The sequence below is a fragment of the Diorhabda sublineata genome, chromosome 2, assembly GCF_026230105.1.
Source record: "Diorhabda sublineata isolate icDioSubl1.1 chromosome 2, icDioSubl1.1, whole genome shotgun sequence".
Taxonomy (NCBI): Eukaryota; Metazoa; Arthropoda; class Insecta; order Coleoptera; family Chrysomelidae; genus Diorhabda; species Diorhabda sublineata.
The window spans coordinates 490,918-517,407 of record NC_079475.1 but is presented as its reverse complement, the minus strand read 5'-3'; the positions used below and the strand labels follow the sequence as shown (position 1 = coordinate 517,407).

General features: G+C 33.1%; 1 protein-coding gene across 2 annotated transcripts; it reads left to right on the top strand.

Moving 5' to 3' along the window:
• On the top strand, positions 1–25,158 carry LOC130440445 (uncharacterized). Of its 2 annotated transcripts, none has more exons than XM_056773588.1 (5): positions 1–133; positions 3,775–3,967; positions 20,496–20,575; positions 22,758–22,884; positions 24,851–25,158. In XM_056773588.1, exons 2-5 carry the CDS (start codon positions 3,793–3,795, stop codon positions 25,078–25,080), a joined length of 612 nt encoding a protein of 203 aa, XP_056629566.1. In that variant the 5' UTR covers positions 1–133; positions 3,775–3,792; the 3' UTR covers positions 25,081–25,158. The 2 variants fall into 2 exon arrangements, with proteins under 2 accessions (XP_056629566.1, XP_056629565.1); XM_056773587.1 differs by having other exon boundaries at positions 20,481–20,575.
• The last annotated feature ends 1,332 nt before the right edge of the window (positions 25,159–26,490 follow it).

The following is a 26,490-nucleotide window of genomic DNA, read 5'->3' as shown; positions in this document are numbered from 1 at the left end:
GACACTTCCTCCGTTGTGTATTTTGCAGATCCAAGCTATTCATATGTAAACATTTAGTACCTATTACAAGAAAAATTTTATCACAGTCTGAAGTTGATATTGTGTTTGAGTGGTTATACCGGACGTTTCCGTAGTAAGTAGCCTAACAAAATTAATTTCATACTTCATTTAATCCTGAAGCCTTTCTATCGTCTTATGTGTAAGGCATGTTGGATTTAAGTCATTACAGCAGCTTCTGTTCTTACCTACCCTGTGTCTTTTGTTTACTTTCCTGCCATCTTATTCTTGATTTTCTCTTGCCATCTGAATTACTTCTGTTTAGCTCCTCCCCGCTCTCCCTTTCTTTTTTTTTGTAATAACATAACTAAAACCATCTCAATTGTCCTTCTTCTGTTTAGTGCGGAGTTGGTTTAAAATTAAAATTTTCTCTAATAGTGTTAATCTTATTTTTTTAGTATCTTGATTTATTATCTATTATTTCTGTACTTTTGTATTTACTTTTTTGTTTCTTTTTGAGTGTCCATGTCTCTGATTCATATGTGTGTGGCTACATTCGCATATACTCCTGTTTTTATCAGTTTTGGCATTTTATCTTGGCAAGAAACTATATCTTAATTGCATTGAATGTTTTTCCAGCTGCTCCAGTTCTCTCGTTTATTTCTTATTCCAATCTTCCATCATGTGTTAGTGTCAAACCAATGTATTAGGAGCATTTCACTTGCTCTACATTTCAATCTTCTGAGTTTATCTAATGTGTCTTCTCCTTTCAGCTGATGATCATCGACTAGAGTTTATCTCAAGACTGTCATTGTATATTTTTAAGTTTGAGGTTTTCTCATCTTCTGCCATTATTACCATGTCATCTGAGTATATTATCTCCGATATTTTAATTTTTTCCATTTTCCAATGTCCAGCTTTATACTGTTTAATTCGTCTCTTTGCTCTCTTTTTCTTTCATCTAACACTCAGTATACATCCATGCTTTACTCCTTGTGTTCTTTCGAACCTATTTAATATCTCTTGCCTAACTCATAGTTTTCCTTCTGTTTATACAGGGTGTCCCTAAATTCAACTGCCAACGCTCTAGGGAAAATTACTTGGGTCAAATTATGCCTATCGGGGTACAGAACTTATGTTCGCAAAAGCATCCATGTTAAAGTTTTAATAATAAAACGATTTTTTATCGAAAAATCTCTAATAGTGTGATAGATTGTTACTAAAACTTTTTGATGATCATTAGGTTGATAAACTACTTGTTCGAACATGGATAGATGACTTCAAGGTTTTTGCAAATAAAATAATAAATTTTTTATTCCTACAAACAATCCTTAATAAAAAAGTATTGACATTGACTGCGCTAAAATTAACCGTTTTAAAAAACGTAATTTTGTGACCGCTCTTGTGATTTTCTAGAAAAATACAAAACAGTTTATTTCCAATCAACTTACATCAATAGGTTTCTGGTGTCCTATAAAATAATATTTTTTCGTTTAACTACACGTTTCCTTCTACTACGCTAAAACGTTTTTCCAGAAATTCTTAACGCCATTCAGATGAGAATTTTATTAATAAATTATGCAGAATAAAAACGAATCAATTGATTGACACATCTTGAACAAAAAATAGACGACACACAATAAATTGAAGCAATTGTTCAAATTCTCCAGCTTCTTGTGGCTTGTATACGACCAATAAGATCTTCCTCATTTTCTATCGGACTCTGATAGAGACTTCATATGCCCCCACAGAAAAAAATTAACGAGAGCTAGATCCGGAGACCTAGCTGTCCAACTAATAAGCTCACCTTGACATTTCCAGTCCTGTCAATAAGTAGCATTTAAATTGAGTTGTTCACTAACTGAAAAATGTACATAAGCTCCATCATGCTAAAATATCATATTTTGTCAGGTATAAAGACGAACTTCCAGAAGTTCTTGTAATATGTTCTTAAGAATGTCAAATAAATTTCTCCGTTTAATTTTTGAGAAAACCTGTATGGTATTATGTATTCGTCTACTATTCCAGCCCATAAATTTTTGCTGATTTTATGGGTAGAAGTAGTATACGGGTTTTCATCCATCAATACATAACTATTCCGGGAATTGAACGTGCTTTCTCAGGTAAACATTGCCTCAACAGTAAATAATATTAATTTGGAAAATTCATCATTATCCTCATGTTGTTGTAGATACCAATTAGAAAATTCTATGCGAAGAGTTAAATCTGCTGGTAAAACATCTTGTAACTTGTGAATTTATAAGGATGGAATAGCAACTCTCCATATAAAGTTCCTATTGTATTCAATCTGTGACTGAGGGATCTCAAACCTAAAGATGGTTGATTCTTAGTATTATTCGAAACGTCGTTTTCAAAATTAACTGTAGGAGGTCGTCCGGCGTTCCTTTTAATATTTGAACTTCCTGTTTCTCCTATTGTTCTTTCATTGCTAACAAAAATGGAACGGCTCGGTTGATGTCTGTGAGGAAATCTTTCTCTATACAGTCTTTCCGCCAATCTCCAATTTATTCGACTTTCTCCTTAAATTGAATGAATATCTGCTAATTCTTCAAAACTGTAATCGATTTTGTATATTTTTTTAATCATTTATCTTGTAATATACACTTTCAGATAAACGTCACATAAATCAAACTTAAACAATTTCGATTTAACAACAAGTCGAAGTAAATTTGAATTTCTACGACATTCAACGACAAATGTTTTTCAAAACATACACTTAACAATGCTGCGAAAGGTCAGGGCTTGTTTAAGTGAAGGAGCTGGAAAATTTGAAGTTACTCTTTGTTTGGTATGATTTGTTTGTGTAAAATAGTTATCTGAATGGTATTAATGTGAATTGAGAATTTCCAGGGTTTCCAGGTTTAGCGTAGTAGGAAATAACAATTCCTTCGAATAAAACGTGTAGTTTAATGAAAAAATATCATTTTTTATGACACCATTAACGTATTGATCCATTAAATTGATTCGGAAGAAGCTGTTTTGTGTTTTTCTAATTAACCACAAGAGCGGTCTCAAAATGATACTTTTCTCGAAAACGATTAATTTTAGCGCAGTCAATGTCATTACTTTTTTATTAGGGAATGATGGTAGAATTCAAAAATTGAAAAAAATAGCATTCGTTTCAGTGGCGAAAAATTCAAGGGTGTAAAAAGAGTTCTTGACCCCTGCTGGACACCTATTGTATCTCCTTTTGATCATGATACGCCCTAGTCTAGTCTAGTACATACTTGCAAATAAATAATTCAAAATAATAATAAATTAGGATGATGAAATATTATCAATCGTGGATTTGAAATGATCAGTTTTAGATTACCCCAATTTGCAAGTAAGATGAGGTGAATCCATTGTTATTTCTTGAAGAATATCGTTTTACCAAATTATAATTTCGGTCAAATTGGAAATTAGATACTTATTGATATCTATTTATAACTTGACTGTAGAATATCATTCACAAAATTTGTTTATTCTATATTTCTAGCAATATATCAAGAATTCTAGAGATTCTGTTGAAATTTTGTACTCATAATATCTCATTTTCAATTCGTTCATTTAATGAAACATTGTTATTAGGTTGAGTTCTCTCAATAAATATCATAGTGCGAATATAAAAGATTAATGATATTCACATTTGCACTAAGTAGTTTTCAATATTTGCTGTTTGATATCGATGAATCTAGAATTTTCAGTTAAGTTAGGGATATATATTTGTTGCAATACTAACACCCAATATTAAAAAAAATTCTACTGTTATTTCAGACTCCCCAAATTTTCAAGATGCGTATGTTCGTTTGTCTCTTTGGTATCCTGATATTACAATCTTTAGGAAGCTGTGAATTCCATGTGAGATCACCCCGTATATCGATGAGAAGCCCCGCTTTATCTACAGAAAAAATGATATCACCGTTTGACGAAACCGAAGTGAAAAATTCTTCCATCTTAAAAAGAAGAGGTAAATATTTTAAATAATTTTAATTCTGGTTGAATATAACCCTTGCACATATATTTGGTTATTGTAATACTTTCTATGTATACGTTGGTGAATCATATGCGTATGTATGTGCAGGCGTTTGTCCTAATTAAGATTAAAATACTTGTTTAGCATTTAGGCGATTAATCATTATATGTAGCTATAGTTCCCAAAGTATCTTTGGCATATAGATAAATGTAGTATTTCCATCTTGTTTCATTGTTTACTTATTTTCTTACCTACTGTTTTTTTTCAATATACTCACTTATAGGCTATACAATCCATGGAGAACCTTGGCCTCATCTACACAAAGCTTAACATCGCACGTCTTAGGTCATATTGTTTTCTGATCTTCTCTAACCACTCCTTTCTCGGGCGTTCATTTTTTTTCTTTTACCCTTTTTTAATGTAATAGCCCTAGATGTCCAAGCCACTGTATACGTTTAGGTTTTATAGTGGTAGACCATATTTCCCATGCATGAGTGATAATCATTCGAATTATTGTTTGATAAAATTTGTCTTTATAGAAGAGAGAAATCATTATTCATTAGCATCGATTGTCAGCAACAAGAGTACCTTTTATCATTGGATTGAATGAATTTCTTTCAGTAATGATTGGGACAATATACTTAAATTTCTGAGGTTATACTGTTTCTCTACCTGTCACAATTTTATTTAGTTTATTTGTGTTAATAAAAAATCCTGTCAGCTTCTCTTCTTCTCAATTCCTCTAAACATGTTTTTGTTCTTTACATCAAGTTCACGTTATCAGCAAATACAAAAATTTATAAAGCTCAGTTCAAAATTGTTCTCGAATGAAATAAATTTGTGTTTGTCTCTTTTTTATAGGATGTGAACAAGGGCATTTTGTCATTTATTAGGCATTGCCTCTTGAAGAATCCACACAGTAATTGGAAGATTGTTAATTATCCTTATTTGAGTAACTTTGCTGTAATTCAGTAACTTAACCATTGCTTAATTTTTTTATATCTTATTTCAATTTCTCATGTGCCGGTTGTTCGTAGTTTTCATAATATTCCACATTATACTGCTTTATCTATACTTTCACATCAGTTTCCGATCTTAGAAGTAGAAAAGTTTATTATGGGTTGATATCCCCTTTGATTTTGGAAAACATTCCGCTGATATCTCCTATTCTAAAGCTCCTGTATTCTGCCTTGCCCTAATCCTATTTTCAACGAAATATTATTGTAGACTATAATTTCCTCTTTTCTTCTCCATTTTTTTGTTCTATCTTTGAATTTTTACCATTTTCCTTCAGGTTGTTCCCTCTGATATTCTTTGTCAACTTATATATACATTTTTTCCTCATATTTTGCCACGGCAAGTTAGAGGTATGTATCAGAATATTCACCTCTGAAACGAGTACCTAGTATCTAAAATATCTGATGCATGTCTTTTACCAATAATGACGTCAATATGATTTTTTGTCCGAAAAACTGATGATATCCATGTATAATTAGTTAATTTTTATTACACAAATCATTTAAACTGAATATTTTTACTGTAGATTGAAGATTTAAAGCTAAGTTTCTTCACGAATTTACGAAAGGTACAATCTCAAAAAACAAGATTCCTCAATTCTTCGATGATTTTTTAATCCCTTACATATAATTTCTGTGTCCTCTACTTCATGTAATACGTTATCGTATCTCGGTCTTCTTTGTATTTGTCCATATCACTCCGATTGTCCGTCTCACATCCATTTCCTCATCAAATTTTGATCCCGTTTCTCTCTATATCAGCGGTCTTTTTGGTAACGGCACCTTTTTGGAAAGCGAAATACTTCACGGATCCCTATGAAATGAATGAGTGAATGAAACAAATATGTACTTATGTGCATCAATAATCATAATATGAATGGATACAATATAAAAAACTTAATGAGATGTATGAAATTGTTTCTTGCTTTTCATCAATTGGTTGATGTAAAGTTTGATAGGAGATAGTTGAAGTCCTATATCAAGTTTGGCGTTTTTTGTTTTCATAGCTGCATAGGTTGAAAATCCTGTTTAGTACAAGAATATTGTTGTTCATGTTCATCACGGATTATAACCCAAACATCGTTGAGAGGCGTCGTTTTGAGCAATGACTCCATACTTGTGTCTGATGAGACTTCTAAAAACGACTCATATATCTCGTTTGACATACTTACATAGGGCATTTGCACATTGAATGAAAAAGAATTTTTAATCGACGAGCAGAATAATATTGTCAAAAAATCTTTGCACTACGGTCAAGTATAGTACACAAGTGAGTGGTGTTTCGCAAGATGAACTCTACTAAATCGATAGGTTTGGACTTTTTTAACAAATGAACGCGTGAGCGGTGACGCTTGGTGAGAGGCGCTACTCGCCGAAAGAAATAGAACGAAATAGAACGAAATGGATCGACGCAACTAAATGATGTACTAATCTAATTGACTAAATTGCAACGATCCAATGAAAATGTCAGATGTTGATCAGTGTTGATAATCAGAGGTGTTTTCTAAACTCTCGCGGACTCCCCTCAGAGGCTTCGCGTAACCCTGGGTTTCCGTGGAGCACATGTGAGCACATATATATCAATAAACCTATAGTTCAATCTGTTAATTGTTGATTATAATTATCTTCTTCTTCTTCTTCCTGCTATGTATAGGCATCATTGCCTGTTTTTCTTCACATCATTGCCTCTGCTCAGTCACCTGGGAGGTTGTCACTCCATCTTTTCCTAGGTCTTCCAAGGCTTCTTTGTCCTGCTGGTTGTTTGTCCCTTTTTCACAATTCGTTCTTCCGTCATGCGGTCAATGTGCTCATTCCATTTTATCTTTCTATCCAGTACCCAGTCATTGATGTTATCTATGCCGCATGTTCGTCTTATGTTTTCACTCCTTTCTCTATCCATTAGTGTTCTTTCTGCTATTCTTCGAACTATTTTAATTTCTGTAGTCTCCAATATCCGTTTCGTTTTAGAGGTCTCAGGTCGGGTCTCTGGTGCATAGGATAATATAGGTCTGATTGCGGTCTTGTATATGCGGGCTTTTGCTTCAGTTCGAATGTATTTATTTCGCCAGATTGTGTCATTTAGGTATGCTGCTGCTCTTGAGGCTCTTGTAGCTTGGTTTCTTACTTCCGTCTCCACGTCCCCGTGTCCGGATATTTCGATTCCCAGATATTTAAATTTCATTTCCTGGTGTATTATTTTGTTATCCACCATAAGCTTACATCTGATCGGTGTCTTGGAAGTAACCATTGATTTTGTCTTTGCCGCTGATATTATCATATTGAACTTTTTTGCTGTTTTGTTAAATTGGTATAGTAACCTTTGAAGATCGTCCTCGTTCTCCGCCAACAGTACCGCATCGTCTGCATAGCACAGGATTTTGACTTCTTTTATTATTATATATTAATATATAATTATATATTTCATAATCAGGTACCCATGACATAAGTATCTTCCTATAGTATATTTTGTTGATATTGTATATAAATATATTATTTAGCGTTTAGTATCGATCGTTTTGGAATAGGAATCTTAATTAGTTTTAACAATATATCAATTTTGTCACATATGTTTTCTTCTTCTTCTTCTTCAACATATTGTCATCCTTGAGATGTTGATGTCCATGAATTCATCTATCTTTTTGGAGGTCTTCCCAAAGGTAGTCATGTCCCTGGTAACCGTCTAGTGCTAGTCTTTCTCTGATCTCTGGTTATCCTGTCCCGTCTATATCTGACTATGTCTTCCACCTTATATTCGTGTCTTATGTCTGTGTTTCTCTTTCTGTCTCTTATGTACCCGCATATGTTTCTGAGTATTTTCATTTCTGTTGTTCGAATGATGTTTTTAGTTCTGTCGTTGTCCGCTCTCATTTCTTTAGCATATGTCAATATGAGTCTAACGCAGGTTTTGTATATTTTAACTTTTGCCCTTTTGTTCATACTTGTACTATTCCAGATAATGTCCCGGAGTGCGCCTGATATTCGGTTGATGTTCCTTGTCCTTTTACTTCTTTTATTCCGTTCTGGTCTGCGCTGATTTGTGTGCCTAGGTAGTCAAATGACATTACCTGTTCTATGGTTTTATTTTCTAGGGCGAGATTACACCTCATTGGTTCTTTAGAGATGATAAGGGTTTTAGTTTTTGCGGTACATACTTGCATGTCAAAGGTTTTAGCTTTTACGTAGAATGAATATAGGAGCTGCTGTAAGTCGTTATTGCTCTCTGCCACAATTACAGCGTCATCGGCATAACAGATTATTTCTATTTCGCCCGTTGTAAGTGAATATCCTCTTGCTGTATTCTTGACATGATTTAATATTTCGTCCATTATCAGGTTGAACAGATGCGGGCTTGAGGAGTCTCCCTCTCGGATACCCGTATTCCTCTGTTAGGTTTTGTGGAGTGGATGTGTTATAGTTTAAATGTCTTATTATGTCTATTATGGTTTTCGGAACGTATTTCTTTTTTAGGATGTCTACTACGTCGCTTAGCCTTACCTTGTCCTTGTCCTTGTCCTTACCTTGGTGAGATCTATGAAGCCGATATACGCGGGCTTGCCGTATTCTATAGTTTGTCTGATTGTGAAGATGGCATCTATGGTTGATCAATATCTCCTGAATCATTGTTGTTCCTCCGACGTGTTTACGTGTTCATTTAATGTTGCTTTAATGATTTTTGTAAAAAGCTTTATGGTTGTGTTTATAACCTTTACACCTCTATAGTTCTCTGGAGATTTCCTGTCCCCTTTCTTGAATATAGGAATGGTTATGTTCTTTTTCCAATCGTTAGGAACTTCTCTGTTTGATAGTAATCTGTTGAAAAGCTTTGTAAGTTCTACCATTAGTTGTTGTCCTCCATATTTCAATAACTCATTTGGTATGCTACCTAATCCAGGAGCTTTCCTGTTTTTGATCTTTTTTGCGTCTTCTATCGTTACTTCTTCTAATATCTCGAGGGGTTCATTGTTTTCTTCATCTTCTTCTTTATCGTTTTCTTTGTTTCCCTCCTCTTCGGGAGCATCTGCATATAGTTGTTCGAAATAGGTTTTCCAGTGGGACTCGTCAATCTGTTGTCTCTGTGTGTATTCTACTATTTCATGTCTTCTCCTTCTTAGCATTCCCCATAACTTTTTTGTACTCCGTATAGGTCATGTTCCATTTCGGAGGTAAAGTTTTCCTAGAAGCTTCGTTTCATGTTTCTGATTTCTAGGTTAACTCTGGTTAACTTTGTTTGAATGTTCTTTTCTTCGGGTGTTTTGTTACTCCTATATCTTAAATATGCCTCCCGTTTTTCCTTGGCCAAAGCGTTCACTACCGGTGTACACCATTTCCTTCGACTGTTTTTGCTCACTCCTACTTTCCTTAGGCATAGCGCCTCAATAGCTGAGTCGGTGATATTCGTTTTTATCTCTTTTCAGCACGTCTCTGTATCGTCCTGTTCTTCAATGTTATTTGCTTCGATTTTTTGGGTTAGGCGAGTTTGGTATAGGGCTTTTGTTGTTGGGTTCCTAATGGATCCTATGTTGAGCTTATCTTTAAACGTTTTTTCTATTTTCTTCTTCTTCTGTACGTTTAGCCATAGTTTACAAACAAATAGGAAATGGTCAGATCCTATGTTCGCTTTTTGTGCCTAGTATTTGGGTTGGGTGTATGGCTCTGTTGGATATTATGTAGTCTATTGTAAGTGCGCATAGGTGCTTCTGCGTTCTCATTGATGTGTTCCTCATTGAAGTGGTGCTTTATTCCGGGTAATATATTGTTGCCAGTTCTGGCATTCAGGTCACCCATTATGAGTAGTTTTTTATTTACCGGTATGTTTCTCAGCTCGGTTTCAAGATTTTCGTAGAATGTGACCGTGTCTTCTTTGCTCTTGCTTATACATTTAAGAGATTAAGATTTCCTGTTCCTCTATTCATTCATACTTTGAGGATCCTTTCTTCTACGTAGTGAATGTCTGGTATGGGATGTTCGTATTTTTCGGTTATTTATTATTTCGGATTATTCTCACTTCTGCTGTTGCTCGTTGGTGCTTCACGACAATGCTTTATATTAGTAAGTAGTTCGGTATTTTGATGCTTCCTTTTCCATTGAGGTTGGTTTCTGATAGCGCACATATATCTATGTTATGTTGTTCCATTTCTAAAAGTATTTCACAATTTTTGGTGTTCCATGACATTATGTTCCAACAAGCAGTTCGTATTATATTTTTCCTCCATTTTTGTTTCTTGTTTACTTTGTTTTCCGTATTCATATTCCAATTTATAGTCGAATTAGTTTGGACCGTCCTATTCTGAGGCTGATTGTTGGATCTGTGAGCAGATAATTCTTTTTACGTCAGGCAGGTTGCTGGCCTCACAGGACAACCCTCCTCCTTTACCCGGGTTTGGGACCGGCAGTGGCAGTCACCAGGCTACTCTATCCACGCAGTAACCAACCACAAGTGGAGTTATATATGTTTTCTTTCTCATAATTCCATTAAGATGCTTTTTTCGTCTCTTTAGTTTATTTTAGCGTAGTTTGTCATACTCTTGATAGATTTTTTGTTCATCATATGTCGTATTCATCCAAACTACCCTTATTGACCCTTACCATAACTATTACTCGTTTTTTCTATGGGGTTCCTTCATGTATAAATGCATATACTTTTAAAATTAGTTTTTTCTCAATAATTTTTGATACTTTGATATATGAATGTTCGATTGAATAAACTTCCATTGTAGAATCTTGAAATGTTCGTCCAAGTTCAAAGAAATATCCTCTTTTTAGTAGTGTGTAGAAGTGCATGATGTCCACTTCAAAAGATTATTCTTTTTCGCTATCTTTAGATTGTACGGGTTGTCCCTGTGAAAGTTAGGGATTGTTAACTATGAGCCGCCCCTGGCCTTCAAATAGTAGTGTAGAATTTTTTATTCTGCCAAACATGAGAATTTTTTTCTATGTTACGGAATTATTTTCACAACATCTATTGACTCCTGAATTTTTTGAATGAAGTTTCGGAACACCATATATATTGATTCAGTCTTATTGATATTCCTAAGCTTCCAAATAAGAGAATGAATTTATAATTGAATCAGGACAAATATTTAAGAATAGATCTGATGGACATGTTTCTCTTTGAACAAAATTGTAATTGGTAAATTTATTTCTAAACGAATTATGATAATTTCTGAGGTAAAGACAGAATCAATATTATCAACTTTCGAAAATGCTTATTTATAAGGTTCAAATGTCCAATAGCTCTATTCAGGCTCTAAATAATCACAGTCATTTGGTGTACTCTCTTCGTTATCATAATAATAAATTCACTTTTCTCAAGATATCGTCTCAATACCAAAATAGAGAATCACGGATTAACAAGTCACTATACAATTACTTAAAATTTCTTTGTAGTATTCACTGAATTACCAAATAGAATTGTCACTACATCGGGTTGTTAACCCTATTTTAATATTTTAAATGACTAGCCCTTTTGTGAACCTGATTTTACACTTCGAAATATCTTTCAGACTTAGTTCACATTCACATCCAATTTACATTTATTTTTGAGAATAGTTTCAACAGCAAGTAACGCAATCCTTAATAGTTTTAGATTAGCTCCAGATTACGTGTTTTAATGGCCTAATTGACATGTTACTTTCTGATTGAAAAGTCTGTAGATATATTTTTTCGTTGATATGTTACGTTCATAGAAGAATTTAAAAAGAATGTGATTTCTTCAAACTGAAATCGATAATACTGATATTGCTGTATTTATCTTTTTATAAATATTTCTTTTGTTCGATTTTTTCGTGATGCATTCTTTTTCAACTCAGTCACATTCTTCTTATGAGTCTACATGTCGAACATTCTTGTCTGTAAAATTTCCATAGATTATCACTGCTTTGTTATTTGTTATGTAAATTTTACTCGTAGACACACTCTTGTTATCCTCCAAAATATAATAAATCTGTAGTCGCTTATTCTGATTTCTATGGTTTTCATTTTAATAAAAATTCATTTCATTCATTTTCAAATATTTCTTTAGTTAACGTCATTTTTAAGATTGACGTCTGAAGGTTCATCTAATATCATTTACATTTAATGCTACTATCATATCTAATTTTCCACTCTTTACATTGTTACAACTATTGTTCCTCCCTTATTATCATCTATTTTATCTTTTTGAATAACGGGCAGCTGCCATGCATGGTAGTAATTATAAGCCGAGATTTCTATTTGGTCTAGGATCTGATTAACGTCTTTATTTAAAGCATTTTTTAAATGAATAAACCTTTCAGTATCGGATATTTCCGGGTTGTCATGTACCAAAACTTTAAATGCGTCCCCAAATTATAACCAGCCAGTGTGGATCGCATCAAAAGTAGGCACATTAATCTAAAAGTAGGCACTTTAATAGGTGGCAATTGTACTTTATTTTGAAATCTTGCGCCATTTACTCCGCCTCCCTCGCTGCGACCCTCACTTGCGGTGTTCCCGCTATTCACTGAACCGTTATCGGAATTTCTAGCGTATTCAAACATTTGTATCAATGATTTTATTAACCTTATAATTTCACAATATGAATCTTCAAAATCGTCTTCCTCTCCACCACTAGATGGAGGTGTCTAGGAGGATTTTAAATTGAAAATTTGACTCTCAATGTCCTTAAACTGAGGAACTAATTTTTCCAATCGAGAATTTAAATTATGATAGTAAAGTCAAGTGAATTGAAATATTTTACTTAACAGTGAATACTAACATAATGGAATTGAAATAGAAAAAATTATAAGAATCACTACAAAAAGTACAATTATTTTGATAAGCAATATTTTGCTTTGAAGTCGAACAGCCAACGAGCGAGAGTTTATTTATGTTGGACAACCAACTATAGCTTAATGGTTGATCATTGTCCTGTATTTTTTTAAAAAAAAAGCATATGATGAATCTCATGACTTGTGTTTCACTATTCACTTAGTTTTATAACTGTTGTTTTCCAAAACATTTCTTTTCAACTATTGATATATCGGTTGCACATGAGCTACAATTCATCAATGTAATTTTTTTATTCAGGATGTCTGGCTTCTCCGCTTGATATGATATGATAGTATAGAATAGATGTTCAGGTTTACATTATTACTGACCCACCATCTAGAATACGCCCAGGTCTACGATATATGAGCATTTTTGCCATAAATTTCCGTTATTTCTTCCTGTGTAGAAATCCAACTGCTGTCAACAGTGTCGAAACGGCACAAGGAGAAGATAATCAACTGTTACAATTTCAGTAAAAAGTGGGCCGTTAGTCTGAGCGGAAAGGGAATTGATAGAGGATTACTACGGTACCATCTAAACAAGATGATTCATCACATGAACTAACTTATTAGTAAGCAGCAACCTTGAACTGCGTCAGTTTTTATCTTGGAAGTGGAAAATTTGTACTCAGCACAGTTCATAATTACATTGTTCACCAATTAGAAATTGTTTTTCTAGGATTTCCCGTCCATGGATATTCTATCTTGATTTTTTATCTGCGATTCAACCACTCAACATGAAAAAATATATATAAACGATATCTAAGATACATTCATAAAAATGGACGTATTTAGATGTGTAGATCCGTAGCAATGTTCTATCAAACTTGAATCTTGTTCATTCGAAAATGCCACAACTTGTCTAAAATGCTCAGTAATCCAACGACAGAAAACGCTCAGAGAACCAAATCAGCTAAATTAAGACAAAATAGATATTGGTTTATATGAAATTGGATATTAGGCACTAAGTTCCCGTTTCGACCGAAAAAACTTTCACCTAAAGTTCATCGCTAGAGCGACTTCGCTCCAAATCGTGAAGCGTCTCAACTTTATGTCGCTCATCTGGGATCGCGGAGTGACTTCAGTGGAGGTTGCTAAACGAACTCTGGAGCCGTTCGGAAATTCCATTTTATTGAAAATTATTGCTGAGTGAGATTAAAGCTACGACGTCTCGTTCCGTTTGTTTTTAAAGAAATGGGAAATACATAAACATACTATCGTAATTTTTTCGATAATTATTATTCCTTTGTTTTCGATTAATCTTTTATAGGTCCATGTTCATTACATCACATCTCTCTTTGTCAAAATATTACGACCTCTACAGGTCCAATACGTTTTTATTCTTGCCCAATAAATTTAAGGTTGTGTACAATTGCTTACAGTAAAAAGCTGGTAATTTACAACCATGACCCTTAATTAAGTACTAAACTTATCTAAGTGTATATAATATTATTTTGTTAACCGTGAGACGATAATGTCTCTACGTGTACTAGTTATAACACTCTATATTTTTCTCTCACTTAATTTTTTTTATTTCGCGGCACCTTAGTCACTGGTCTCGTTCTTGCTATTGCTCCATTCACTGTTCATATTGTCTTTCTGTACACTGTTATATTTCTAGAAGGCTTTCTCTTAGCTGATGTATTTTGCAATCTATGTAGCGATTTTCAATTTCTGCTTGAAAATATTTGTAAAGTGATTGACGTATTTCTTTTGGAACATTGTTTTTCTTTTCTCAAAGCCAACGTCAAACGGGTTAGATTCCGGCCATACAACTTTTAAGTCACTATCGTTTGTCATGAAAATCTTAGGATATCCTTCTCCACAGAACAAATTCGGTACGTTAATTTTAATTAGCTTATATGCGGCAGTTTGTTCCTTAGTTATTATGACGCCTAGAGGAACGGCTCCAATACACCTTTACCAATGTGACCGAATAATTCAAATAAGTCACAGCAAGATGTGAATACAATATGTTTAAAAAATGGTAAGGAATGAGCCCGTTGCATAATTTATGTTATTACTACTATAGCAAATGGGTTCTCTTGAAATTGTACGATAATTCCGTTTTCATCATACATTTTCTTTTTGTTGTATTTTCCAGAACAACACCATTTTTTGAAATTAAATACAAATTATAGGGAAACTTACGTATCTACAAAACGCCTTGTCCATTTCGTGTTCCTAAATTTAAAATTCTCCATTTATTGTACCAAAAACACATTGCTCCATATTTAGGATCTAGTAATAAATTGACCAGCTCAACGCTTCCCAAATCATATTTCAATTCTAATTATGATTCATGGTATTGAATAGATTCTGTAACTCCTAATCCACTATCGAAATAGGTTTCAGACTCATTTCTCACTTTACATATGGGGCGTAAATAACCTAGGATCTCTGCAAAGGTCAGACTATGGCTATGATTGTTTGTAACTACAATTTTGGCGGGCATTCTTTCCTGTCAGCTAAAATATGGAATTTAAATCTGCATACTTTCACATAATCTCACCTTTACATATATGTTTTTTTCTCGTATCTTTGGTTGTATGTTTTATCGCAATTCATCGCAAGGCACAAAAGAGTGATGCCATACGAATCTGCAGTTTCCACTATAGATGGATTTAAATGGCAAGATGCACCATTGAAAATTAAATAGCATTTTCGTGGATGCTTAAATTTTCCAAAGTGCTTTATCCATTCGTTGGATATCTGAATAGTTATGTTTTCTTTTTTCGTCATGGTGACCATAGTTCCCAGTGGTAAGTTGTCATGCCACTCTTGTTTCATTCTTTGACCTTTTAATAAAACTGCTAGGGGAATTCTTCCTCCACTAGCATTGCCAGAAGCAACAACAGTGATATTTTCGGCGTGTTCTGGTGCCTCCAAGTGGACCCTATTCGCACCCTTTTTAGCTAGAATCGTTTGCTGGTGATGTAGAGTTAACCTACATTCCTTGTCATCCATATTATATATTCTCTCAAGTTTATCCATTAAGTCAAGTTCTAGAAGCACTGTTTTAAGTTTTTCAAAATAATCAGAAAAAATATATGTATTGGGCTTCTGTGCTCGAGCAGGATTCATTTTTGAGCTCGTCTAGAAGAAATTTCTTGGTGTCTATTTATGCTTTCAATCAGTGACGGCCAGCAAGACGTTTTTCTTATGAGAACAGGTTACAAAGACCATTTCGTTCACAATAATTATATACAGATATTCGAAGCATTCGTTTCGTTAGAGGGTAACCTACTTCTTCCAGCCAGCTTTAATGAGAATACTTTTTCGACCCAATGGCTGTTTTTAGTAAATATTTTAATTTAAATAACGATTAAGAGTCTTGCGAGGTATTTTATATTGCCTGGAAGAGTTTTTTGACCAGTTTTCTACTGCTATTGAGGCCAATTTAAGATCATCTTCTGTCCACTGGAAATTTTTTTGCTTGTTAAGGTGACATCTTCAAGACAATAAGCTGAATAGAAATACACATAGGGAATATTAACAACATAAGATCATAGAGAGTTAATACTTTTTTCAAGTATTTTGGGTTAATTTGAAAATATTTTTATTTGACTTTATCACTAAAAGAATCGTAAAAAGACTTATTTTATAATGTTGTACTTACAATTATTGCAAACAAACATACACGAAATTTACACTCTATTTAAGCACGTGAATTTGTTATTTACAACAGTGCCGATTACATGTGAACAACTTATAACCTCTCGGCAGCCTGAATAGCCCAAACTGATTTTCCTTGTAGTACTGTGGGGCAAAAATTCAACATATTACTCTCCCTCTATTAGCAGATAAGCTAAACTATTCAAAATGACAGCAGTTGGGCATATTAACAGCATGGGCATATTCCTCACACCTACCTGTCATCTACCTGCATATGTAATATGGCGTATTACTTTTGGTTTTGAATATTTTCCAATATTCCAATGGTATTTGTTAAAGAAACGTATTCTTCTATCCACTCCACTGTTTCACATCACTCTCATTTAACAATTTTGCCCTATACTTTCCTAGACTTATTTAAAAATATTCAAATCGAGATGGTAAATTTGTAGCAATCTTACCGAAACAACGATTAACAGAAACTAAGACGCTATCGCGTCTTTGACGACATTCCATACGCACGTTTGGCACCGATTTACATCCTCAATACACACTTCGCACTCGAACTGTGATTGGTTTTGAATTCGAATCTGAACAATGGCATTGCCCTGAGAGCCAAATAGATGTACATAATGTCTAAATTTCTAGGTTTCTAGCCATTTTGTCCAAATTTCATTTTCTGTGTAGTCATCTTCTTTGTCTACTGTTAATTGGTTCTCTTCTTGTGTCTGGACTGTTATCTTCTCATTGTCTGAAATATATCCAATTTGATTTACGCTCAATAGTGGTAAGTGTCATTCCCATATTTCCGATGAAAGTTCGTCTTTGTGTAAGATTATAGCTCATTGTTCTTCCAGAAAGTCTCTACCTAATAATACCGATACTTCGCCCATCATGCAGTCCTCTGCTGCAATGATTTTTGTGAATGCTGTAATTCAATATCCGTTGCAGCTATAATCAATTTGGTTGATCCGTATAGCTGTAGTTGTCCTGTTATTCTTTATAGCATTAGTTGATTTGCGTTTCGAGTATATAGCTCCTATTCTGACAATGAGATTAGACATATACCTATTAATGAATTTTCCCCTCCTCTATCTGTTCTACATAGTCTGTTTACGACGTTTATTGTCAATATTACTATATACGGTGCTTCTTCGTTTCACTTGAATACTGTTTCATTATGATAAATCGTTTGGTTTCATAATTTTCTGAATAGGTGATTTTTTGGTTTCACGTTCTATTATATCCCCTTATATCTCTCTGTGTATTGCTTTGTTCTTTGCTTCGTCTCTTGCTTGTTTCGTACCTTTCTTTTTGCTTTGTTTCGTCTCTTAATTTTTCCCGTCATTTCCCCATTTTCTTTTTCTTGACCAAGTGTTTGAGGACTAACTATAATCCTAACTAGTTTAAATGATAATAATTTTCTTCCCTATATATGAGTCCTCTATTTGTATATTGCCTTCTCCACCTATATATACTATGGAGGAATTTAAATCGTAGGTAGTATGCAACTTTTGAGAATAGAGTACGAATTTTACCAGATAGTTGAAAACTTGAAATTAACATTTTCAAACGTACACGTTTTATTTTTGTTCCAAAAAATTTGCCATAAATCATGAACGCATATAATTTTTTTTCCGAATTTGGTGTAATATTAAATTTAAATAACACTGCATTAGAACAATAATAAAATTGACAAAGTTACAGTAGTTGTTCAAACTGTAGTTTTTTCATTGAAAAACGTGTCTTTGAGAATAAATCTGGATGGGATTGATTGATTTCTGCCGCAGCTTCAGTTTTAACTATTAGATCTTGTTCAGATTCCATGATTATTTCGTACACTAAGAAGTTCATATAGCCCTATATTAAAAAATCGATAGGATTTATGTCAGGTAATCTTGGAGGCCAACAATTGGGTCCCGACAAATCCATTTTTCTCTTAAACGTCTGTTTAAGTAATTTCTTGCCGCTGTAGCAAAATCAACACATGCCCCATCGTGTTTAAACTACATGTGTTGTCTAATATTTAACGGTACATTCACCAACATCAACATTCAACATTTAGACTCTAAGTATTTCAATTTTACATCATCTACAAGGTAATATTTATAAACTGGATCATGATGATATATGGGAACAGAAAGAGAAGATAAAGATGAAGAATCGGGAGGAACATGATTTTTGTGTGATTAAACACAATTAGAAACTAATGTGTTTGTCTTTGTTTCCAAATGAGATTCAATTAAAATCACTTCCCTATCCAGAAGAATTTTGAGCTGAACTTGTTGATCATCATCTGTTTCAACATTTAATCTATTAACTCGGTTAGTTAAATGATTTAACCTCGAATTCGGGTTCGCGTTTATTACTATCAAAATTATTTTTGAGTCAAATGTTGGATTGTTCCATGGATTTCGCTTAAATCATTTTCAAATGTGTAATTGTCTATGGGAAATGATAAACTACGATTTGCTTTTTCATGGGCTAATAAACCAGTAAGCAGTCATCGCTTTTCCTCAACTGTATCAGGTACAGGTATATTTTTGATACTGATCTAATAAGGAAGTCCGTGAGTTTTCAAATGATTTGCTTGCATCATACATCATACTAATAGTATTTAAACATAAACTTTAAAGTCATCAACTAAATCGAAATTACAAGAGAATAACAAAATATGAAGAGTCCGGTATATTAAAAATATCATTTTCAAAAGTATTAATTGAAGAAATAATTTGTCAAAAACAGAAAATGGAACAACTAAAATCACTACAAACAATAAAATGACCTAGAACTTGTAAAAAATATAGTTACTGTACCGAATAACTACATGAAATTTTATATTTTGTACTGCTTTCCCGTATAATGAGATAAATATTGAAATTACACAGTGAAGTTTATGATGCTGAAAATTGATTGAATACAAACGTCAACTGCAAAAAATAAGCTTAACTGGGCGCCAATTTACAACTTTATTTCCCGGTTAGAGACTCTTCCTCAGGAAGTGGTATTCGGTCTCATTTAGAGAATATAAATAACTGGTACTCCGATAGGGTGAACAATTAATATTAAATTGAACGCCACCGGCTTTTTAACGAAGGACGTTAAAAATGAATAAAAAAGGTAGAAAAGCTGGAAACACCTAATGAATTAAATTAATGATAAAAATTGAACAATACTAAAACTATCCGCGGACACGATTATCCAAATTAATATTTTCATTGCTTTGAATAATAAAAAAATTTCAGCAAAAACTAAATTTATTGCAAAAATAATAAGTTCCCATTAACCCCGTACCCAAAAAAGCACAACGAATAAAAAGAAATTATAAAATGAAATAACTAAGATTTATATACATTAAAGGTAAAGGTTATTTATGAAAATCCGGTATGGTTGCATCCCACAACTGGATTCTCAGATGTTGGAGTTAGTTGAATGTCTAGTTTGTTGGTAGGATCCTCAGTTGTAGCTGTAACTCCTAGCCTGGCAACTGTAAAACAGCGAATAAACAAAATAATATCACTACATATGTACTAAAGTTTACTTTGATTTGAACTGGAGTGTAGATAGGTAGAGGAAGATTTCGAATATATTCCGTTATATTGAATTTCTCGAATGGAGTTGGAGGTCGGTAACAAATGAATTTTTTCAAAATTTAGAATACTAGAATAAATAAATCAGTCACTATTGTGCCACAATACGTGAACAAAGGAATATTCAAAATGTTTGGAGAAAAACGTAACAAGCTGAATGGCATGTTACAAGTTTTGAATGAAAAGTAGATAATTTTAGACACTTGAAACTTAAAGTTACCTATTAAAAGCATACGAAAGTTTTTTCTTTAGATAGAAATTCTAATGATGTCACGGTGAAACACGTATTTTACGTAACGAAACAAATTTTGAAAGACAAATGCAAAGTTATTTTACTATCATAAAAAGACAATTCCTACGCAACTGCAACAGAAATTGCCCCACAAGTTTAAAAAAAAAAATAAAAACTGCATTCAGTTACATACAAACTTAAGCCTGTTCACAATCTCTCGGGAGATGATCTGTTTGGAATTTTGTGATGAAAATGATAATTGTGTAGAACACTTGATTTTAGATTCCGATGGATATAAGAGAAAAACTCTGCCAGTATCTGATATTGTGGACAATCTATACTATGTCGATCCGATTTTGAAGGTGAGTGAATGTTTTATAGATCTATTGCTTAAATAGCAACATCAATTCTATACAATTGTTTTGCAGTTTTGAAGTCAATGTATCAATTAACAAGTGCAAAACATTACATATTCCTCCACAGCGCAGAAATTTGTTTGAACTATTTTGTAAAATAATTCCTGCTAGGTCCTTTCGTTTCATCAATTTTTTTGTAGTATTTGCCGAGGTCGAAGATGAAGTTGCTGGGAAAAACTGAACTGGAGGATGAATCTATTCTATATTCATTTTTAGTCATAAATTTTATTAGTCATAAAGTTCCCGATATATTCAGCAATATTTATTCAAAAAGGCGCAAACGACCTTCGGCAATAGTGGACTCAGTAATTTCAAATGCTTCACTATCTTTTGCTGTTTGCCAAATTTATTCCCATAGGATGTTTTTTACATTTTTCATGCGTGCTGATCCAAACTTTGCATGTTTTTTGCAAATTTGGTAGTATTTTTCTATCATATTTTGTTGGGTATAAAAAGGAAATCTTTTCGGAAGTTCTAGTAATATGACCCTTTAGAATGTTAAATGAATTTCTCCGTTTAATTTTTGAGGAAACATGTATGGTCCTATTATGTAATTGTCTACTATTTCGGCCCATAAATTGACAGAAACCTTTGCTGACATGCATGGGTAAAAGAAGTATATGGGTTTTCATCCTCCAATACATGACTGTTTCAGAAATTTAACATGCTTTTTCTGGTAAAAATTGCCTCAAGTCAAGTCTAAGACACCTAATGTTTTCTAAAACGTGCGCTTATCAATGCTGCGAAAGGTGAATGCGTGTTTAAATGAAGTATTAAAGTAAATAATGAATTTAGCGAAAGAGAAATCGATTTTAAACTCCTACTTTAACGACCAATTAAAACATCGACTATTTTGTAGGACACCATCAACCTATCGATGAAAGTTGGTAAGGAAAGAACTAATTTGTATTGTTCTAAATAATCACAAGAATGGTCACAAAATGATGTTTTTCTCAAAAACGGTTAGCTTTAGCGTAGTCAAATTTTGTTACTGTTTTGATGATGATTATAGAAGCATCTATTCGTGCTTGATCAAGTAGTTTATCAATCTAATGATCGTCTAAAAGTAGTTTAAATAACAATTGATCATACCATTTGAAACTTATTGACAAAAAATCGTTTTATTTTTCAAATTTTCACACCCTGTATATTGTAAAGAATGCGTTTGAGGACACAACTTCCCTATCCCGTTAGGCATAAATGTTAAACTCAGAACACCCATCCCGCCTAGATCCAAATTATGGTAAATTTCAAGTTACATGCAAATTTCTCTTTACGCTCAATACAATACACCGCTCAAAAAAATACTTTCGCTTCTTTTGCAAAAAAAACTGATTCCTTTTGGGATCGGGGAAGCGACTCCTCTGGAAGTCGCTGAACGAACTCGCCCCGGTCGCGGATCTGTCTGTGTAAAGTTGCGTACTGATCAAAGCATTCGTGCGTATGCGAATGCTGTGTGCGCAAATATCTAGAATGACGACAAATGACAAATATTCGTGTGCATATGCATTTCTCGACATATCTAGGGACTTATGTGTTTAGTTTGGACGTGTTTGTTCAAGCAAACAGTTATCCACATGAAATAAGGTAGCATTAAAACTTATTTATGAATACGAAAAGTATCCTATGTAATGGGATAATAATGACCCACAGCATTTAAAAAAAAGCAAAAAAGTAAATGCTTGGAATATCATTACCTATAATTTAAAAATAGAGTATTTTGAGGTATAACAGAAAATAAATAGACTGGGATTTCTCAGATGCTATTCCAGTAATAATGTGGCTAGTTTTATTGAGGTATAATAGTTCAAAATCAGTTTTTCAATCCACTGGCTTTTTGCATATTTCTCTATTCCGATAAAGTTATATGATCCACTATCGCTTATTCTATTAGTTTCATCTCTAGAAACCATATGCATTACTGTACTCGTTATAAAGCTGATATTCATGAACACACTGGGGCGTGGGCGCACGAATGCTTAGGTCAGTATAAATCTTTACACGAATTTCTATCGACTAAAAGTTTATAGTAAACAAAATTAAGACAATCCCTATCGCAATATTATATTGTTAATCTAGCTAGTATTATTATTATAATCCATAATTTTTCAAGATTATTTGATTTCAGGGTGACTTCCATGAAGCCTGGTTTTTCTGCAAGGAATATTTCATGGAAGTCTTATCAGTGGAAGATTCAAATGAACTACAGAATATAGCGTACTTTATGACGGTAGAAAATGATAATAAATTTGATAGTAAGTATACACTCACTTTTATATGATTATATTTGGAGAAAATATATCAGCAGAAGTTTAATTATCATTATCCATCTATTCATTATCATGATTAATACCGCAGAATTATGAATAACTACATATTATCGTCTTTCATTAAATCCACTTGATTATATGTAGTTCAAAAATCTCTTGAAAAAGAACAACTCAAATTATTCTTGGCCCTTTTTCGACTTTTTGTCTGTCTAGCTATCAGCCATAAATATTTTGTCTAATGTTACCGAGTATTGTTTCTTATGAAGTGGTCTTCTAGGTATTCTCTGCTGGCTAAACGTAGAAACCTGTTTCGTTCCGTTAGTTTACCTTGTCAAGTCAAGGATTTAGTATCACTGTCTTATATCTTCGTTGATAACAACAGTTGGATTATAAAATTCTTCAAAACATACGTTCGAATCAACTTGGTATTAACTCACTTACAAAATAAGTCTTCATGGAGATACTTTACGTATGTTGATGAATATGACTAAATACGAATATTTAAGAGGTTAATTGAAAAGTCAGGAAAATTTACACAATTATTTGTTAGAAGACTCAATTACCATGAAGGTATAATAAGATTCTACAACACAACTCTTGAAAGGTGGTTTTCAGTCCTGGAAGCAGTCTTTTTTTTTTCAACCTATCTAAAGTGCTGTCTTTGTTAGGTACTCACTTACTCATTGCGATAGAATTCTTATTTTTTTCAATTTCATTCGGCAACTATCACTAAAAAGTAGACACTCATAAGTTTTGTACACCTTTGTACCTTGTAGCTTTGCAATGTATTATTGACAATAGTTTCGACCTTTGTTTTGTTGAATTAGTATCTTGTATTATGTGGTAGTCTATTTGTAAAGACTAACTTTGGCGCAAATGTCTCACCTTGATATTCACTCACACTTCTAGAATGTCTTGATGTCTCTGACAAGATAATTATTTCTAAAGGTATAGAAATTAATGGTCTGAAGCATAAATAGGCCGATTAAGATTTTTGTTTTGTGAAGAGGACATTTTTGTAGACAGCAAGTTTGTATATTCCACCGTTTAATTGTTATTTAAACCTTCAGCATCTATTACGGAAAAGTACCAATGAAATGATATCTAGACTCCATGCAGATGATAGGGATATTAAAATCTAATCTAGTACGTTATTCTTCCTTCCACAACCGTAAAAATTCAACACAGTATTTACAAAAGCTGAAACTTTTCCAATTTTTCTATATTTAGTATAAATTTCAGTTAAAAATCTGTGATATTCCTTGTTTATTTTTACTTAGATCAACATCAAAAGTATAACAAAATATGATACTGTTATACTTTCACTTTCTCGGTGACGAAATAATGTTCCAAAAGGCAAAAAAATATTGGATCAAAGTTCACTCAATAATTTGCAACTCATCCAGATATACGTTCTTAACGATATAAGTCGTTCTGTGAAGCTAAATTTTATCAATATTGATCGTTTATTACTCAAAATTTATGCACATATCACAATAACTAGAACATATAATTCATTTATAAGGTTATAGTCGTAATCTATGCATTATCCAGTTCAACAAAAACAATAAGATATTCTAGAAGTGACAAAAATTTCATATTCTTCTCAATGCAAGAAATTTATTGCAAATCAAGGGAGGGAGAATTATATGAGTTTCTCACGGCTCAATCACCGTACTCATTCTATCGATACTTTGTTTTTATGTGTTAACAGCGAAGTTCAATATTTACATGCATAATATAGATTGCAATAACATATTTTTCTCATATTTATTGTAGTTCATGACTACGGCATCCCCATGTAAGGACAATAGGTGAAGTGGTGCATAGTTATAGTACTAAAAACATTATTCTTTCTGTTTTGTTGATATTTTGGGCTGAGATTGTGATATAATACATCAGAAAACTAACTGTCCTGAACATTTTCCATCACAAATTACGTTTGTTATAGATAAAGTTTCATTCTACACGTCAGGGAAAAGACTGAATAAAGCAGGCTTCTGGATGTGGATGGATACTGGGAAACCTGTGAATAGAGATATCATAATTGAAAATAGAATGTCAGGAGATTGCATGATTCTCGAGTACGATTTTAGTACTAATGAAGCTGTTTTAAAAACCGATAATTGCAACTCAGAGTTGCACATTATTTGTAAGTCAAGAAAACATAAAAATACGTAGAATGGAAAAATGTTTATATCATATTTTTTAGTCTTTTTTTGTCAGTTTAACGAATAAAATGTTTTTTTACTTCACATATTTTCTTTTCCACAAATCCCCTTATTTTGAAAGTAAATACCAGCGTACTCGGTAATTAAGTAAGCAGCATCACAAGGAAGATTAACGCGTCGAATACTTTAATTTTCGAACGTACCCGCACACCGTACAATAAACTTCAAGTGTTACTGTTAAACTTGATATTCAATACTTAGTTCTTTTATGACTTTTTTGGACCACACATGATAAAACGTTCTAAAAATTATCTTAATTCATTTAAATAAGCGGTTTCACATCATCCATTCTCTAGAACTGTTCATGCACACGAAGATTTATTAAAAATGAAGAACTCATATTCAAGACAGCGCGACGATGATGAGCTAGATGTACGTGTACTAAGTGATAAGTGCCTCAATTTGTTTGACGACTATTTGAAAATGTAGAATATTGATACTTAATTTTGGTAGAATTACTTAGTATTCAAAAATTACTGTGAAAGCTCCTCAGTAACCTGGTTCTCGTTGGCAGCGGCCAGAACAACGTTGATCACTTAATTTTGTTGGAACTGCAATTTTGTTAAAATGGGTGCGTTTGTATATCAAATTAAATCCATAATGTCTAGATTGTAGTCTCAATCATATCAACAATTTAATATGGAGCCCCGAGAAAAACCTCAAACCTCAAAGCTATAAATCTCTGTCAGGAAGTATAACGAAAAGATAGCGATAGATTTCAATACCCTATCAAAATATATTCGAAGTTTTCAGAATTGTTACACACAGTCGGAATAATTCATTGTTCTCGATTTATGTTTTAATCTAATAATTCTTACAAACTAAGTACTGAGTACTTAAAGTTATTAAATGCCTTGTAGTTGACTCTTACAACAATGTACTCCGTTTGTGCTCTGTGCACTAATCTTATAAAGTCTGATGGATCAGTTCTTTCCGGTCTTACTGCTAGTCGAGTCAATGTTGATCTACATTTAAAATTATAAAAAGTGGAAAAAAATAGTATTAGCATCAAACCCGTTGTAAAATGAGAATATAATAAAAATGAAAGGAAAACTGATTTACGGGCGATCAGAGGTCGGGAAGTAAAAAACATTTTATCTTGATATTTCCAGCAAAAATACAAGTCCTATGGGAAAACTTGAATAGTAAAACTGCAGGTAATCCTCAAAACGTATGTGAAAAATTGGAATAACTCGGTTTTGGTTTTTTATTCTTATCTTTTACAGAAAAATTTTTTTTTCGTGGAATATGGTGAAAACTCACATTTTTATACACCAAACATACTATAATTAATGTAATTTGAAATATTTCTCAACTCACCTTACTTTGGTTTTGGTTTTTTATTTTTATCTTTTACAAA